The following is an 18614-nucleotide window of genomic DNA, read 5'->3' on the forward strand; positions in this document are numbered from 1 at the left end:
ATGAGAGGCATTACGAGTTTCTAGTTATGCCTTTTGGCCTAACAAATGCCCATGCATCTTTCCAGAGCCTAATGAATGAGATATTTAGGCCTTATTTGAGGAAATTCATCTTAGTTTTCTTTGATGATATTCTAATATATAGTGCCTCTTGGGAATTGCACTTGCAACACTTGAGTACTGCCCTCAGTTTACTCCAAGATCATCACTTGTTTGTGAAACTATCTAAGTGTGCTTTTGGGAAAACACAAATTGAATACTTAGGCCATATTGTTTTGCAAAATGGAGTAGCTGATGACCCTTCAAAACTGAAAGCTATTGCATATTGGTCTCTACCTACTTCTGTGAAAGCTTTAAGGGTGTTTTTAGGCTTAACTGGATATTATAGGAAATTCATTCCTCAATTTGGAAGAATCAGTGGGCCTTTGACTTAACTCACTAAGAAGGATGGATTTAAATGAAATTATAAAGCTATTGATGCATTTCAAGAATTGAAAAATGCAATGTTGTCTCCTCAGGTTTTAACACTACCAGATTTTTCAAAACCATTTGTTATTCAAAGTGATGCTTCAGGCACTGAGATAGGGGCAATTCTGCAGCAATGGGGTATACCTATTGCATTCACTAGTCAGGCTCTAGGACCAAAGAATCAAGCACCATCTACATATGAAAGAGAAATGTTGGCTGTGATTCATGCAGTTAAAAAGTGGCAGTCTTATTTACTTAGGAACCATTTCATTATAAGGATAGACCACCACAGCCTCAAATATTTTCTTCAAAATCAAGCTAATTCTCATTTCCAGCAAAAATAGGTTTCCAAGTAACTTAGATTTGATTATGAAATCCAGTACAGAAAAGGCAATGACAATAAAGCAGCTGATATATTATCTAGAATGTTCAATTCTTAGGGTACTTCAGCTATTAGTTCAAGTATTGAAATTGCTATTGCTTTAAGAATTGTTGTTGGTATTGATCAAGGTAATGTTGCTGCAGTTTCATTGGAATGCGCATATATGGACAGTGAATTACTTGCATTATTATACCCTTATATGTCTTGGCTTGATGATTTACGGAGGCATGTAGAAAATGATGATTGGATTTTAAAAAAGTCTCGGGCTATTTTACAAACACCTTATGATTTTGCTCCACTAAATTTGCTTAAATATCAGATTGATAATTGTTTTTTGAAGTATAAGAATAGGATTGTTATCAGTCCTACAAGTCAGTGGAGAACAAAGATATTGGAAGAACACCATTGTACACCTTCTGCAGGCCATAAAGGTTTCCTCATGACTTATAAAAGGATATTATATCCTTTAATTAGGAAGGTATGAAGAACAATATCAAAGAAATGGTTGCTGGATGTGATATTTGTCAGAAGAATAAATATGAAACACTTGCCCCTGCTGGACTTCTAAATCCATTATTTATTCCTCAGAGAATTTGGTCTAATATAACTATGGGTTTTATCACTGGACTTCCTCCCTGCAAGGGTAAATCAGCACATTCAATGGCCCAAGTCTTTACTGACCAAGTGTTTAAATCACATGGAATGCCCACTTTCATTGTATATGATAGGGATCCAATCCTCATCAGCTCAGTTTGGAAGGAATTCTTTAAAATCCAGGTTCTAAGCTATGTCTCAATGCAGGTTTCCATCCCCAAACTGATGGAGAAACAGAAGTTCTAAATAGATGTCTGGAAACGTATTTGAGGTGTTTTTGTAGCTGGCAGCCCAAACAATGGTTAAAATGGCTCCCTTGGGTAGAATGGAGCTACAACACCTCATACCATTTTGCAATTAAAATGACCCACCTTATGAAGTGGTGTATGGACAGTTACCACCATATGTCCCACTCTATGAAATTGGCATAACAAGGGTTGATATGGTGGATCAATGTCTGAAAGACAAGACTAGAATTTTATCTCTCTTAAAGACCAACTTAGCAGTTGCTCAAGAAAGGATGACAACTCATGTCACGCCCCGATCCTGACCTACATTCAGGATTGACATGTGATGTCACCAAGTAACCATATACCCAATAGATCCTACCTCCAGGATATGTACGAAGCATAACTCAAGAATCGAATCGCATAATAATTTTTCGTATACTTTATGGTCGCATCTAAGCTCCTCGTTAGACTGCATACGTACCCTCAATAGGGATCAAGTCATTCGTAGTTCACCTTCACCACAACTCGACATATATCATAGTCCGTTCAAGCCGAAAGGCATAACATTCCTCAATCAAACATTTGGACTTGACAAGCATGAATTATTCGATTCAAGTTACATAACAACCCACATGACAATCAAGGTTTCTTTTTCATCCATCATATAAATCATTATGTTTCAACATAAAATCGCAATTTATATCATGTAATATATCAAAGAATCAACAAAGCACAATAGTATCCTCTAGTTGCATTGATCACTGATCTAATTGTATTAATAACAATCATATTCAACATCATTCCACAATCACCTCAAGTAATATATTCCATGAATCAAGGAATTCTTCATAATTCCCTGCATGGATTCCAAGTAATAACTTGATAATTCTAATTTATATTCACAAGGTCTATTGTGGGTAATTCTCATTCACTCGAATCCAGGGTTCTAGCCTAACTTATGGAAATGAGCAAGAGTATGGATTCCAGACCACTCAACGGAATCCAAACCAGGATACGATTCGGACCACTCAACAGAATCTAAACTAAATTATGATTGCCTATCGAAATGTACCAAGTGCAACTAATCATCATCACCTCTAAAATGCGTATGGTTACCAAGCAGAACCATAGGGATAATCTCTTCGTGCAGGTAGTGATCACCTATCGTGGATATACCAAGCATGATCACCCCTGAATACATATGGTCCCCCATCGCGGATATACCAAGCAGAACCATATGAATAATCTAATAACATAGGCAGTGATCACCCGTCACGGATATACCAAGCATGATTACCCCTAACAGTCCCCCATCGTGGATATACCAAGCAAGACTGTATTCTGTAGCTCTAGGTAGTGATCACCCATCGCGGATATACCAAGCATGATCACTCCTAGAATGCGTATGGTCCCCCATCGTGGATATACCAAGCAGGACCATAAGCATAGTCGAATCGTGCAGGCGGTGATCACCCATCGCCGATATACCAAGCATGATCACCCCTGAAGTACGTATGGTCCCCCATTGCAGATATACCAAGCAGGACCATCCATGTACCATTGGTACATGGTGCAATAAATTCAACACACCACCTACCCACAACTCAACCCCTATGAGTTTCAACGTAGTCACCTACACCATCAACTTCTCATGGCCACCAACTAATATGTCACACAAGCATATAAGTTCTACATAATACAACCAATAAGATTCTAGGATCACATTGTCATAACATTTATCATACTTATCATTCACATTATTAAGAAGATAAATAAGCACATATATATCACAACATGACGTTCCATACACATAAACCGATGTATATATTATTGGGATAACTCACTAGCCAATATAGAACCACTAAGCCTTACATAGTCTCTAGTAATACTGATTCTGTAATCTTGCCACTCAAATAATATCACTCAAATAGTAGTAAAGAAGATTAGAAAGGAATCTGGAAAAGAAGATAGGTATGGCAAAACAGTACTCTGCTTCTTCACAAAATCTGCAGAAAAAGAGCACTATTAGACCAAGTTTAGACTCCATTTGGAACATTCAAAACTAAACCAAATCGTGTAATATTATATGGATTTTGAAGCTTGTGCTCTTTACTTTAAAAACATATGAAGTTTGTAGTAAACGGAGCTCTAATTGGAAGTTATGCCAAAAAGAAAAATGAAGTCTTGAAACTGGAAACCCAGTTTTCTATTGCTGTTGGCAGCTCGCGACCCAAGTTTAAATAAGGTTTTGATCAACCAAAACTCAACGGAATTGAGTGAAAACAATTAGGTTACGATCATGAACATATTTACTTTCAACACACTATTTTTTTTTCCAAAGGAGCACATATAGACCTAGAAATTAAGAGCCAAAGAAGGCTACTCGAAACTTGAGTTTTCTTTGCAAAGAAATCAATTTTCTGCAGCTTAGGTAACAACCCACCTCCAATTCATATAACAAATCCAAAATAATTCCAGGTAGTCCAGAAGTCATGTATACAACATCCGAAACTAACATGACTCAAAATTAACAAGAAATTGACCTTTTGAACTAGACCCTTGATCAAGAAATTTGGTCTACACATCCAATCCGAATTACCCAACTCTAATTCATGTTCAGATTGGTTCATTGAATGATAGAAAACCCTAAATAAAACTAAGAACTCCAATATACATCATGGCAGTTTCAATTCAACTTAAGGAAATTAAATTCAAAATCAAGATAATCAAGATAATCAAGGAACAAGGAATTTACCCTTCAAATCTCTGAATCCTTCCTTCACAATCACGTTCTCTAACTATCAATTTCTCTGCCCTTTTTCTTTTATGATGTTTTGCCCCTTCTCTGCAGCCCCTTCAACCCCTTTTATAGTTACTATAATCCTACTCAATTCGATCACAAGATTTCCTCACCTCTCTTCGATTTTTGTCTGAAGAAAGAAGAATTTCTTCCAAAAGCTATGGAAGAGCTACTTCCTCCCCATTTCTTCTTTTTCCCTCGCAGAGAACGGAATGAAAGAACGTTCCTATCCTTTCCCCCCCCCCCCCCCCATCGTCTCCGTCCATCTCCTCCCTTCTCTTCTTTTCTTTTTATCTCAACCACGCACATGGCATTATCTCAGTGCTCAAAAAAAATCTGGAGCCTTCTTGATTGAGGAAAAATTACCGAAATATCATTTAACTTTAAACGTTAATAACTCATTCGTTATAGCTCCGTTTCACGAATAGTTTGTGCCCACGCGTTCGTGAGATCGAGCTCTATTCGAAAATATAAATTGTGACATCGAACGATCTACATATTTTAAATAATTAGTTTCAAAACTTCACTCTTTGTAACTAGTTTAATCAAAATATAGATTCAAATAAATTAATATAAATTCCCAAAAAAATAAAAATCTCAATAATACAATTACGTAGATTATAATAGTGAAATCCAGGAACGAGATTTCACAACTCAAGCAAACAAGCATAGAACTGAGAGATCATTTACAGTTGGTGATTTTGTTTATCTCATATTGGTTCCCTACCAACATAAGTCATTAGCTTTGCATCCTTTCCATAAATTACATCCTCAATTCTATGGTCCCTTTGAGATTCTTGCTCGAGTTGGACTTGTGGCATACAAATTGAAGCTACCAAGTCACTCCACGATCCATCTAGTTTTTCATGTTTCATGTCTCAAAAAGAAGTTGGGGACTGCAGTCACTACTACTATTCCCTTACCAATAGTTCAAGATGTTGGCTTAATTCAAGATGAACCAGAACCATCAGCTATTTTGGACCGAAGAGTGATTCAGAACAGGCCAACTTCAGTTACAAAAGTGTTGGTGCATTGGAAAAATCATCATTCTACAAATGCATCTTGGGAAATCTGGATACCCTACGGTTGAAATTTCCTGATTTTCAGCCTCGAGGACAAGGCTAATTTCAAAGGGAGGAGTAGATGATAGGAATCTGATAGGTATCTTAATAGTTAAGGGTTGTTATATAGCAATTGTGATTGTGCCAAATGTCATCATATGAATGATTGAGCTGTAATACTTGTAATAAGGTTGTTACTAGTAGTTGTAATTGGATAAAAGTAATTAGAAAAGTCGCTATATAGCTTGGTTTGTAAGTAACAGAAAGGTTGTTATGAAAATAGTATTGAAATTCATTTGTCATTCTCTCTCTACAAGTTCTCTCATGGCTTCTCTGAGTTAAGGTTTGACATGGGATCTATGAGGCTATGTATTTGTATTTCACAATGTACAAGAGATTTACATAATACAATGAAGATTTCTAGAGCTTTAGAATCAAAGTAAATGGATGATGAAAGAGGAGTGGTCTTGCAATTACACCAATCTTTGACGAACATGATTCCAGAATACAGTTCATCACATATATTTCAATTAGTTTAGATATCCAAAGCTCAGAAATAAACATATAAACATATGCGTATTCATATATTTGAACAGGCTCCGCCGAGCATCCACGCCTCCATCTCTAAGGGAACAAACAAAAGTAACACACTTTACTCCTCAGGAAATGTTCAATTTTTGCATTTTCTTAGCAATACGATTGTACAAGAAAGTCTTGATTGGTGGAGTATCAATTGTTCTCGCGGAGGAGGAAAGTCTTCATTTTCACCTAAACGTGACGTTATTTCACCATACAACCGTCATAATCGTAACTCTATGTTCTTTGTCATTGTCTAAAGATAATCTCTAGAAAAATTCATTCGACTTGAATACCATTTAACCATTCAAGAACGTCAAACAAATTGACGATTATGACATCCTCACGGAGAAAGTTAAAAACAAAAATTATTATAAGTTTTTATTTTCAAGATTTTGTTTTCATTCACTCTTCTTATTTCTATTCCTCCCTCACCACCCTTGTTTTCCCCGTCTTCTCCTTTATACTTCCTCCATATCTAAAGCACAAAAAGATGAAAACTAAAAACATAAAACCAAATGGTTATCAAACGTACACTAACTACGTGTTTAAACCTACCAATGTCCCTCCCTCCCACCACCCTTCCTCCAATTTACACCATGAAAGCACAATGATCGGCTTCAGATTCGATCACATACGATTTAGTATCGGATAATTGCAGACAGAAATTGGATTCATTTATCCACACAGATTGAGATATCAATTCCAAAAGCCAGCTCCCAGACGAAAACAATCAATCTTGAGTTGATATACAACTCAAGTAGCTAGAGAAATATAAAACACTAGCTAAGGACACAAACTTACAATGCTGAACCAAAAGTTAGCTGCTACCAATGGAAATAAACAGCACTGCATCTACGGTACTACATCAAGGCGTCCCAAATTATAATGAACATCAAACCTCTTTTGAGCTACGAACATCATACATCCTGGACTTCAACTCTTCCGTGATACACACTCGATAACTGAGGTACTTCGTATATATATCTTGCCACAAACCTCTCCAAGAACAACTTCTCCACAAGCACCAACACAGAACACAAACTCACAGATTGAATCCAATTTATCAATCCTTTCAACAACTGAACAGCGGGGTATAAGGGCTAGTTTGGTATTGCTGTGCTTTGAAAAAAAGTTGTTGTGAGAATAAGCGGCTGTGCTGTGAGAATAAGCGGCTGTGAAATAAATCAGGAGAGTGTTTGGTAAACTTTTTTGTAAAAGTGCTTTTGGAAAAAAAAACAGTCTGATAGTGGGTCTTTTCATTAAAGAAGCACTGTAACTCCGTGTGCTTTGAAAAAAAGCCAGTTTTCCAAAGCTACAAATAGCAGCTTCAACTTTTTCCTTTGATTTCAGCTTATTCTCACAGCAGCTTCCAAAATAAGCCTTTTTTTTTCAGTTTACCAAACGCCTAAAACCCTCACAACTTTTTTTCATGGGTGCTTTTTTTTTAATCACCTCACTCTCAAACCACCCCTAAATCTCATCTCGAAACTGTAACACATGACCACTGGTGATCTGGCAATCATTTCCGACGGCCATCCCATCCTTTGCACTAAAAATTCCAGCGTTATCCTTAGTTTCTTCTCGGACACATTCATACAGACCTATAATTTGATAAGAAGTGCTGAAAATACAGCACAAGGGCACAATGATACTTACCTAGGCCATGGCCACTGAGAAAAGGCTAGCTTCCGGAGGCAATTACTGACAGGCAATTACTCTGCATTACATATCTTATCAAAGCCTGATCTTTTTGTCCCCTGAAAAACGCAAAAATCAGCGACAAGAACTGCATTTTCCTTTTTTTAATAACGCAAGCGTTGCATAAATTCTTACAAACGCAAGGGAAGCACAATGATACAGTGATACTTTACCCAGCCATTGCCACCAAAAACAAGGATAACTGCTTGTGGAGGAATATCATAGACACTAGCACAGCATAACACAGAGAACTCACAGACAATCAATGATATCCAACACAACTTTTAATGTGAAAATTCAGACAAGTTACTTTGTATTTTTCATCTCCAGAATAAGATTATAATGTGTACAATCTACCGAAGGCAGTTCCCAGACGAACAAACTCAAGAACCATCTACAGTTGAAGGCACCACAACCACAGAGAGCAGCGCCTGTCATCATCAAGTTGTTTTCAGATAAGTTAACAAGATATGCATTTCCTGCAATAAGGTTAGAACTTGCCGCTTGAAAGGTTTTCGCTGTTCTTGGCTGTTTCAATCTTTCTTTTTCGGACGAACGAACAAACTACCTTTCATAACCTTACTTCACCGGCTTTCTGCTTAGGATTTCTCTTCCTTAGACTTCACATTAAACCGAAAAACAAAGCGGTAGTTTTCGCACAGTTTGCTCAGCTTCGGATCCAATACTGCACTAGATATGATCTTGCATCCTGGCCCTCACTAGCTCTTCGCATGGTTATGCAAACAACATGCCCAAGGGAGATTAGTGTACATAACTAAAGGAGGTACTAGCAATGAGCAGTGCTGCATTTTGGGTACAAATAATACAGCAGTTACAATACTGAGCGAAAAGCTAGATGCTACCAATGAAATCTAACTCTTCCACATTCCACTTATTTTCCTCCAAAGTACAAAGAACGTACACACCCACACACACACACGCATATTTCACGTAGTGGCAGGTTTTTTCATTCCTTCATTGCCACAATAGATTAGATTGAACCCCAATAAAGCAACATATGTGTATAATCTATCAAATGCAGTTCCCATAAGAACAAAGTCAAGAACACCAATCTGAAGTTGAAAGCACCACAATCAGGTCAAATCTCAAGTTAATTTCAAATACAATAACAACTACAAAGCCTTTTCCCACTAAGTTAATTCCAAATAAGAAAGTAAATATATAACTAAAGTAGCTAGACAGTGGAACGCTAAGACAAACAAATAATTAACAAATGAATTCATTTCTAGAAAAATATAAAACAGTACTTGAGTTCACAAACTTACAATGCTGAGCCAAAAGTTAGCTCCTACCAATGGAAATGAACAGCACTGCATCTACGATACTACCACCATCAGACATCCTGGACTTCAACTCTTTTGACCTACCACCATCATACATCCTGGACTTCAACTCTTCCTTGATACACACTCAATAACTGAGGTACTTCATTTATATTTCTGGCCACAAACCTCTCCAAGAAATACTTCTCCGCAGGCACCAACAAAGAATACAAACTCACATTTTCAATCCCCTTTATCAATCCTTTCAACAATAAAACTTTAACAACTGAACACCTTGGAACCAATCTCTTCTCCAAACTTAAACAGAGGACCAGCGGGCTTTTTGCAATCATTTTTGAAGACCACCCCATCTCGTTCACTAAAAATTCCAGTGCTCGTATTAATTTCTTCTCCGAGACAATCATACAATGAGGCTGACTCCTGAAAGCAGCGAGAACATCATCCTCAGACCACCCCCACCTCTTATAAATTTTGCAACTTCGATTCCATACAGACCTATTGCTACCACACAATACGTTCATTGCTAACACTGAAGTTGATTTTTGCAGATCAAAACCCATTCCATTAAGCTCATCCACAAGTTGACCAAGATCTTTAGGCTTTAGCTTTAAAGCGTTGGGATGATAAGTAAGCAACAGAGAAATGCACGATTGGGGTATACCTGATTTTTTCAAAACCTCAATATTTGGCTCCACCTTCTTGGAGTGGCCTTCAGCGAAAATCCAGGGGCCGCGCTTTAAAACGGAAACGACATTTTTCTGAGAAAGCAGACTCCTAAGGAAATCATAAGTGGGTGCAATCCGTTTCTCCAAGCTCGTAGACAAAAGCTTCGGTCTATATGCCAGAGTTTTTGCAAGGTCCCCCTTTGAAACTCCAAGAGAAGCGAAAAACTCAAGCTTTGGCAAAAGGGTTTTCTCCGGATTGGAGTTAAGAACTGGAGAGTGATTCCTGACGATACTGGAGATCTGGGTCTCAGAGAATCCATGGTTTCTGAGAAAGGACAAAACGGAGTCTGCTCTTTTGGGGGATCGCAACTTGACCCACTTAGACGCTGAAATCGCACCTTCTGGGGACAGCCCACATGAGTTTATGAGGTAATTGACTGTGAAATCGTGGTGGGTTTCTGAGATTTCTGAGGTGAAGTGTCTGCAGAGTAGCAGATTTTGAAGAGGAAAATGTGAGGGTTTTACATCTCCAACGACAAATCGTTTAAATGTGGAAGCAACTATGCAGGAAGATGGAGAATAACACAATCTGAGGGTAACGACTTTCAATTTGGAAAGCAATACCATCGTTTCAGTCAATATTAGATGATCAATTTCAAATTTTGAACTGGAAATGGTCCCAAAAAACCCTAGCAGGTCTTCCGCTCACTGGGTTTTTGGTTTTAGCATATTTCAATTTCATTTCCTTTCCCTTGGAGTTTATTCAGAGATTAGTTTTTGGTTGTGGAATTTATTTAATTATTATTTCTAACTATTTGTTATTATATATATATATATATATATATATATATTTATCATTTGTAAATGGCGCACAATAATTGAAAAAAGTTGTGCTTATGTCTCTTCATGCGGGTACGATCTACATCTATTTGTTTTTTCTCTAACAATTAACTATTTAGCCCACTAACATTATCGTTCTACTGATAAGAAAGTTGGTCATATATTGCATATGATTCAAACCCAATTTCTCTTGTTGGAGTTAATTGGAATCAAATGATACATCAAGATTCATGATGAAAATTAAGCTTACAATCCAAATAGAATTACGAACCAAAACAAATAGAAGTTAACAATCAAAATAGAAGTTAAAGTTTCAAACCAAATGAAAATTAGAACTAAACTTCAAAAAGTAAAATTCATTGATCAATTCTTCAAGTTTGAGATGTCGAAGCTTTTGGAGGAGGCATTGAATAATTGAATTTGTAGAAGATTGAGCTTGTGTCAAGCCAACATTACAAACAAAGAAAACATATTAGTAGCAAGAAGAATTAAAGTTGAAAACCATTTAAAAATTAAAGCATATCTTACTTGTTTCAACTTCTTCCATTTTCTTGTAAAATTGAAGCATATTTTCCGTTGATTCCTTATAGAAGTTTACTTCATCCGCCCTAAGCCAATCAGTAGTACACACTAGTGCTTTTACCATTTTAGGAGTCAATGATGCCTTAAAAGAGTCCACAACCCTCCTCCCTATGCTAAATGCATTTTCATTAGCAACGGTAGAAGTGGGGGTTGCAAAGATATCATTGGCTATTTGTGAAAGAATTGAGAACTCTTTTATATTTGATTTCCACCAACTCAAGAGGTCAAAGTCACCAACAACAATGCTAATATAAGTGGGGTTTTATTTTCAAATTATTGAAATATTATAAATAAATAAATAAATAAATATATATATATATATATTAAATATGTTTTATATAATTATATATTTTATTTTTGATACGGCACGGTAATACCATAGTAATGGTATCCATTACCAGTACCATACCATGAAATTTCGGTACGGTACAATACCGTATCATTACTGATTGGCACAAAATCGGTATGGCACGGTTGACAATTCGGTTGGCACGGCAATTTAGCAAAAAAATCCGCCCCTATTTAATACTACTTAGTATTGCAGAGATTTGTCAATGTATCTGAAACACCGGATGATAAATCACATGCCATTATAGAAGTGAAATTCTATTTTATTCTTTAAAATCAGTTTCGTCCAACTTTGTCTACTAAAATGGTCATTTTTCTTCTCATTTAGTTTTAATTAGTGTTTTAAAAAACTTGCCCCAAAGCACGCCTAGGTGGTTTTGGAGACGACAATAAAATCGTCTTTGTTTTGTGGGAGTAATTAGGCTTCATTGAGGCGCACCTGCGTGACTAAGGTGCGCCTCAGGGCATTTGATAGGTCATAATTTTTATCTAAAAGTTGCCAAAATCTGAAAAATAAATAAATAAAAATTGAAATCTGGGTTTTTAGTTGCAGTGGAAGAAGATGAAGAAGAAGACAAAATTTTGGCTGATATATTTTCTCTAAACTGTCACACTTCTGACTAATAGTTGTTATCTAGCATATTCCTTTTCATTTGGTTTTTATTTTTAAGGACACTTTGGATGCAGTTCCTAACTATCAATATTCTTTGACTAAAGCCTTATTGGTTTTCAATTTTTTTTTTCGAAGTCCCTAAAATTAATGTGATAATGTATTTCTATGTAGGTTACTATATTTTTAAAATTAAAAATTTAAATTTATAGTTGTTTGTATTAATGAGATTTTAAATAAAAAAACCCATAATTTGTGGATTAAAATTATTAAAATATAAATTATACTCTCCAATATACATGTATGTATAAAAACATGAGTACATTCAACAAAATTAAGAAAAAACAAATTATTGTACCAAAATATGGGTACATTCTTCAAAACCACACAAAAAATAATAGATATTAGGCTTAATAACATTAGTAATTTTTTTTTATTAAAATTGACATGGATACATTCTCAAATCAAGAAAAAGAATGTACCAATATAAGTTTAAAAATGGAATAGAAAAAAATTGAATATATTTTATGTAAAAAAAGGGTACATTTTACTACAACAAATTGGTATATTGAAGAATGGGTACATTTTAAGATTGACAAAATTGAAAAATTGAAAAATTACATGAATGGATACATATAAGATTAAAAAATTGAAAACCTTTTTATAAAAAATTAAGGGGTACAAACTTATTCTAATATATATATATATATTTTTGGAAATGTTTTGAATTGAAAATTAGTTAGGAGTTTAATAAAGATGTGAGTATTAATGTCACATCCTGACCCAGGCCCCCACCACATCCTGGGCTCGACTCTGCCGTAACACGATGTTGTCCGCTTTAGGCCCCGACCATGCCCTCACGATTTTGTTTCTGGGAACTCACACGAGAACTTCCCAATGGGCCACCCATCCTAGGATTGCTCTCGTGCGAACTCGCTTAACTTCGAAGTTTCTACAGAATCCGAAGCCAGTGAGCTCCCAAAAGGTCTCGTGCTAGGTAGAAATGAGAATATACATATAAGGCTTACATGATCCAATTCCCTGGGCGATGTGGGATGTTACAATTAAAATCCTAAATCAATTATTAATTTTTATTTTAAAAATTATGTAACTGTCATAAATTCATTATTACATTAATGTTAGGGACCTTGATCAAAATCTGAAAACTAATAAGATTTTAATCAAAGAACATTAGTAACTAAGGACCGAATACTAATTTTTCCTTATTTTTAATACTAGCATATGCTCACATATTTTGTGTGTGTGAACGTTTTTTTATTTTTGTTTTTAAAAAAAGAAAGGGGGAGAAAGAGAGAATGTGAAAATGGGGGATGAGTTTTTGTTTTTATTTATTTTTTAATTAGAGATTTGTTAGGATCATATGTAGATTATGCTTTTAAAAAAAACTGTAAAATTTAGTTTGTGTAAAATTATTTATTTCATAATTTTATTTTGGATAGAAGACAAAAAAATGTCTTTTCACTCTTTTTTAGTTAACGAAAAGTTTCATTAATATGTAATTTATATTATTTTATAAATCTTAAAAGACTAAAAGATAAGCAAAAAAAAAAAAAAAGATTTTTTTTATACTTTTTAGTATTATTTTATAAATACCAATAAACTCAAAAAACTTTTATACTTTTAATATTCTTTTATAGATCCAAAAATCATGTGGCTAGCTGGAAAAAAAAAATGGTTTGTTTATTAACACTCCATGTTTTGTTGACTATACCTTACATACTTAATACATCCACATTTACTTTTTAAATTAATTTTTTTATTAACACACCCTACGTATTTTCCAATACTAGCCTCACACCCCACACCTTACATCTCACACACCCCACAATCATCAACTAATTAACCACACATCAAACTCTTCATGACACACCCCGACCGAGATCGAGGCGTGCTGGCTGTCATGTGAGGGTGACGTAATCATGTGCACAGTGCAAAAGCCATCAAGATAAGAGATATACGAATAAATAAAAACCGAAAGCTACAAATGTGCACTAATAAACAGGAAGTGCTGGGAGTAAGATACAAGTGTAAATACTCCTAATTAGAGCATAGAAAGTCTAGGTGCAGTCCAGTGGGACAAGTACTAATTATACAGTACCAGAAGATGTCCTACTAAATATATAATTTGTCAGAACTACTGAAATCCTCAAATGCCACCAACAGCAAGCCAACTTAAAACTTGGAGGGGCGCAAAACAAAAAACGTGAGTGGGCAAAAACAAAGGTTTTGAAAACACATTTAACTTTCATGCTCTAACCCTCGCCGTAAAACATGTATTCTTTTTCCCAGAAATAGAATATAAACATATACCTATATTTATATATATGAATTCAAATCATGCTACACATATTCATAATCATAAGTATGCCATGCCAAACATAACAAAAAGTAGAATAAGTAGCTCAGGTGATAATAAATTCATGGAAAGAAAATAACATATTAGTCGAAACCCATGCAGAAGTTTGTACAGCTGAATTCATAGCTCATTAGTCAATCTAGCCGAAGTCACTACAAATGACCTATACGGCACTACACTGCACACAAGTTGGAACCACTAAAAATGTCTGTACGACAAGATTGGGTGTAATATAATTATGCTCAATACTAAACTCTCATAATAGTTGGGCGATAAATTGCTAGTCACCTACGAGTCGGAACCATCTATGATGGTCTGTACGACAAGACTGTGCACCTGAATTGGATCCAATGTGAGCATAGGGTGCGGGAGGTAAACATGCATGTACCTTATCTCTGGCTAAATCACAATCACCCGAGGTGCAGGTTTATGAGCTCTATACTTCTCAAATAATCACAACCGTTATTCACATTTACAATTCATAAACTCACCTGGCTTACCTGAGCGTCCACTTCACCACAATTATATATATGCATCATACACTATTTCATATACAAAATGTAAATTTATATGCATGGCATTTCAAAGCATACTTCCATTTAAACGCATTTTTTTGGGAAAATATCAAGTATATAAATATATACTGAAAACCAAAAGCCCACTCACTGGTATGTAGAAGGGTCATAGCCCCCGAGTCGCTCTTGACTGCGCTCGTCATCAGGATAAGTCTCCCCTATATGTGAAACAATTATAAAAACGTTAATTTAAAGCACATAACCAATACTAGCTAATAACTTCTCATACATTGCTCAAATGGGATGTTTGAATATACTAACTTGATCTACACAACCTCACGAACATCCCCATATTTTTAGAAAAAATTTCCTACCACCCACGCGCTGGCACGCGCTGGCCAAGGCACGACCAGACAAGCCGCCCACGCGCGGGCACATGCCAGGCACACTGACGGTGGCAGTAACAGTGTTAGGGAATATTCCATCCAAAAGCAAGCATATTCCGTTAATTATTAACGGCGTCATCTAACGTCGTTAGCATATTCCGTCAAAACTGACTGAATATGCCTTCATCTTCTCCGACGAGTCGCGGGACACCAGTGACTTTGTCGGTTTCTGGGTTTTATTTCAAAACCTTATATCTCTCTCGATTTAACACTAAAATTCATGAAACTTGAACCATTTTGAAGATCTCACCAAGAGAACAAAACCATACCTGAGTCAAGCCCTGAAACCACCGGAAACCCGTCCGAAAAAGCTTCGATATTCTGGCAATTCTTAAAACTCATCGTTCTCGATAGTCCGACGTCCAAAATCTTCCAACGAACCACTCTTAGCCTCGTGATGACCTCCTTAAGCTACCTATAAGCTTCAAATCCCCAAAAACACATGATTTTACGATTGCATGAATAGTGACATAAATCGGGTTAGGGTTTTCACGAGTTTTCGAAGAAGTTCTTACCTAAAAATGGTACCATTCAACTCTTATGAACCTCCGGAACACAATGGTGCCCTCTGAACCCTCGATTTGTGCTTGAAAGGTTGGTTTTGAAGTTCGTCCGTACGTTTTGTACAAATTTTCTGAAAAATCCATGAGGAAGGAGAGAGAATGCACGGGAGAGAGAGAGAGAGAGAGAGAGAGAGAGAGGAAGAGTTCGTGTGTGTGAGTGGTCCACGTGGGTCACCAACCAAAACCACAAAAATGGTCCAAAAATTAAGGAAAAATATATGTTTGGACCACCCCTAACATGCATAATACACACCACAACACTCACGTCCAAGGGTAAAATAGTCAACTCACGTCATCGATAATTTATTTCGAGACGGGTTGTGACACTTCATCTCTTTCAAACAAAAGAATAATCCACATTTTAAAGATAAGAAAGATGAATTAAATTGTTGCATAAAATCTTCATCTTGCCGTTTGATTTATAAACCAACCAAATTTTCTTGAACAATCATGTTGGATTCTAAGAAGTCTGATGGACAAATGGTAGGAATTGTTCTTATAAGGTCATCTCAGTTCGAACCAGCAAAAAAACATTGAATTTCTTCATCATCAAACAACCACAAGAATATTACATTTAATTACATCTTAAAATTTTGCAACATTCTTCAATTTTTCTTCCTATTTCTTGGATTCCAATTAGAGCAAGGCTTTGCAAAAAGTCAAATTTTTATTTCATTATTTAAATAATTTCTTGAATGTGAAAATCAATGAATGAATGAGCAGCAAAACTTGATTTTTCGTTCCGTTCATCAAAATATATTTTTTTCATCAATGTGTTTGTGTTTTTAGAATTTTGTTCTACAATGGAGAGTAAGAGTAGCTATGAGGGCTCGGATAGTCGTTTCATATTTAAGTTACAAGTTGTTTAGTATTACATTTTTAAGTGAGGTGTATTCAACAACATGTGGGATGTTAATAAAAAAAACCCAAAAAAATAGCATAATTTTGTTTTTATTATTCTTTTGTAACGTTATATGTTATTGTTTTTCTCTTTTAAGACTACCTATTCCACCAAAATAATATATGTTATTGTTTTTCTCTTTTAAGTATAGTGTTTTAATATTGTGACACTTGTCACAATCCTAGTATAGTTAGTTAGTTAGCTGTTATATGTAATAGTATATATATAAGAACTTATCATGTAATTACTTAATCATTAAGAAATACAACAAATAGTTCTTCTCTTCCTAAACTTCTCTCTAGTCTCTCTTTCTTTCTTCTCTGTTCTTGATTCAGTATACAAGATTACAGTATATGTTAATCATCTGATATAGGTTAACATGGTATCAATCGCCATTGTTGCTTACGCTTGAAGATACGATCCTCTGTTGCTTCCGCCTTCTCTGATTCGGATTGGTTTCTTTCTTCTTTCTCGATCCGAATTCGTCTTCTTCTATTTCTCATTTCTGCAATTTCTAGGGTTTCCTATCGTTCTTTTGCTCTTCTTTGGTACGTGCTCAATTCTGCACACCTTGTGTTTGTTGTATTGTCTCACTGACAAGTTGATCTTGAATTCACGATGGTGACTGCTTCACAACTACAACTCCTTCAATCTCCAATTACGGGCTTGATTTCCTCCATTTCTACGTCGGTTAATGTCAAGCTTGATGATTCGAACTATCTCAATTGGCACTTCCAGATGCAACTTTTGCTTGATAGCAATGGCATCATGGGGTATGTTGATGGTTCGATTGCCTGTCTATCTCAATATGCTTCGTCATCCGGTGAATCTGGTATCTCTTCTTCTTCTCTGAATGATGAATACATAGTATGGAAAATGCATGACCGAGCTATTATGCAATTGATTACTGCTACTTTATCTCCTATTGCCATGTCTTGTGCGATTGGTAGTACTAGCTCCAAGGATCTGTGGTTTAGGTTAAAGGAACAATTTTCAACTGTTTCTCGGACTAGCATCTTTCAGATGAAATCCAATTTGCAAACTATTAAAAAGGGGTCCGATTCGATTTCTCAATATCTTCATCGCATTAAGGAAGCTCGAGACTATTTGTCTGCTGCTGGGGTCTTTTTTGCGGATGAAGACATTGTTATTCTTGCTTTGAATGGTTTACCTGCTGAGTATAACACTTTCCGGTGTGTTATCAGGGGGCGTGAAAGTGTGATTTCACTGAAAGATTTTCGGTCACAGTTACTTGCAGAGGAAATCATTGTTGATAATTCAGTACATAATCCTCTTCTGACAGCTATGGTTGCTAATACAGGTTCCACTTACACAAAAGGGGCTTCGGTTCAGTCTCAGGGTTTCTCTCCTCATCATGGTCAATCTCAGGTAGTCACTGGAGGCTTTAGACCCTATAATGGGAACAAGAACAAGGGCAAAGGTCGTTTCAATCAAGGCTCGAGATTTTATAACTCTAGACCAGTGTTTTCCCCCATGGCACATATGCTTCCTTCCTCTAATCCTGGAGTTCTTGGTCCATCTCCTGGTCAACCATTTGGTCGTCCTTCTGCACCCATGCCTCACATTTGTCAGTTGTGCAATTCTGCGGGACATACTGCCCCATTCTGTGGAGCCTCTTCACATGAGCCAACAA

The 18614-nt window shown here is 36.0% G+C and overlaps 1 protein-coding gene and 1 long non-coding RNA gene across 5 annotated transcripts; both read right to left on the bottom strand.

Annotated features, from left to right (window-relative positions):
* Nucleotides 1–3406: 3406 nt before the first annotated feature.
* LOC139190618 (uncharacterized) lies at nucleotides 3407–4647 on the bottom strand. The gene is made up of 2 exons (XR_011574941.1): nucleotides 4427–4647; nucleotides 3407–3677 (listed from the first exon to the last, which is right to left on the bottom strand). It is a non-coding gene; the product is annotated as an uncharacterized lncRNA (long non-coding RNA).
* A 2116-nt stretch (nucleotides 4648–6763) lies between these two features.
* Nucleotides 6764–10541, bottom strand: LOC103426973 (transcription termination factor MTERF6, chloroplastic/mitochondrial-like). Of its 4 annotated transcripts, none has more exons than XM_070809940.1 (2): nucleotides 9096–10541; nucleotides 6764–7868 (listed from the first exon to the last, which is right to left on the bottom strand). In XM_070809940.1, exon 1 carries the CDS (start codon nucleotides 10403–10405, stop codon nucleotides 9203–9205), a length of 1203 nt encoding a protein of 400 aa, XP_070666041.1. In that variant the 5' UTR covers nucleotides 10406–10541; the 3' UTR covers nucleotides 6764–7868; nucleotides 9096–9202. The 4 variants fall into 4 exon arrangements, with proteins under 4 accessions (XP_070666041.1, XP_017185501.2, XP_017185500.2 ...); XM_017330012.3 differs by having other exon boundaries at nucleotides 6764–8534; XM_017330011.3 differs by having other exon boundaries at nucleotides 6764–8612.
* Nucleotides 10542–18614: the final 8073 nt, after the last annotated feature.

The sequence above is a fragment of the Malus domestica genome, chromosome 02 (assembly GCF_042453785.1).
Source record: "Malus domestica chromosome 02, GDT2T_hap1".
Taxonomy (NCBI): domain Eukaryota; kingdom Viridiplantae; phylum Streptophyta; class Magnoliopsida; order Rosales; family Rosaceae; genus Malus; species Malus domestica.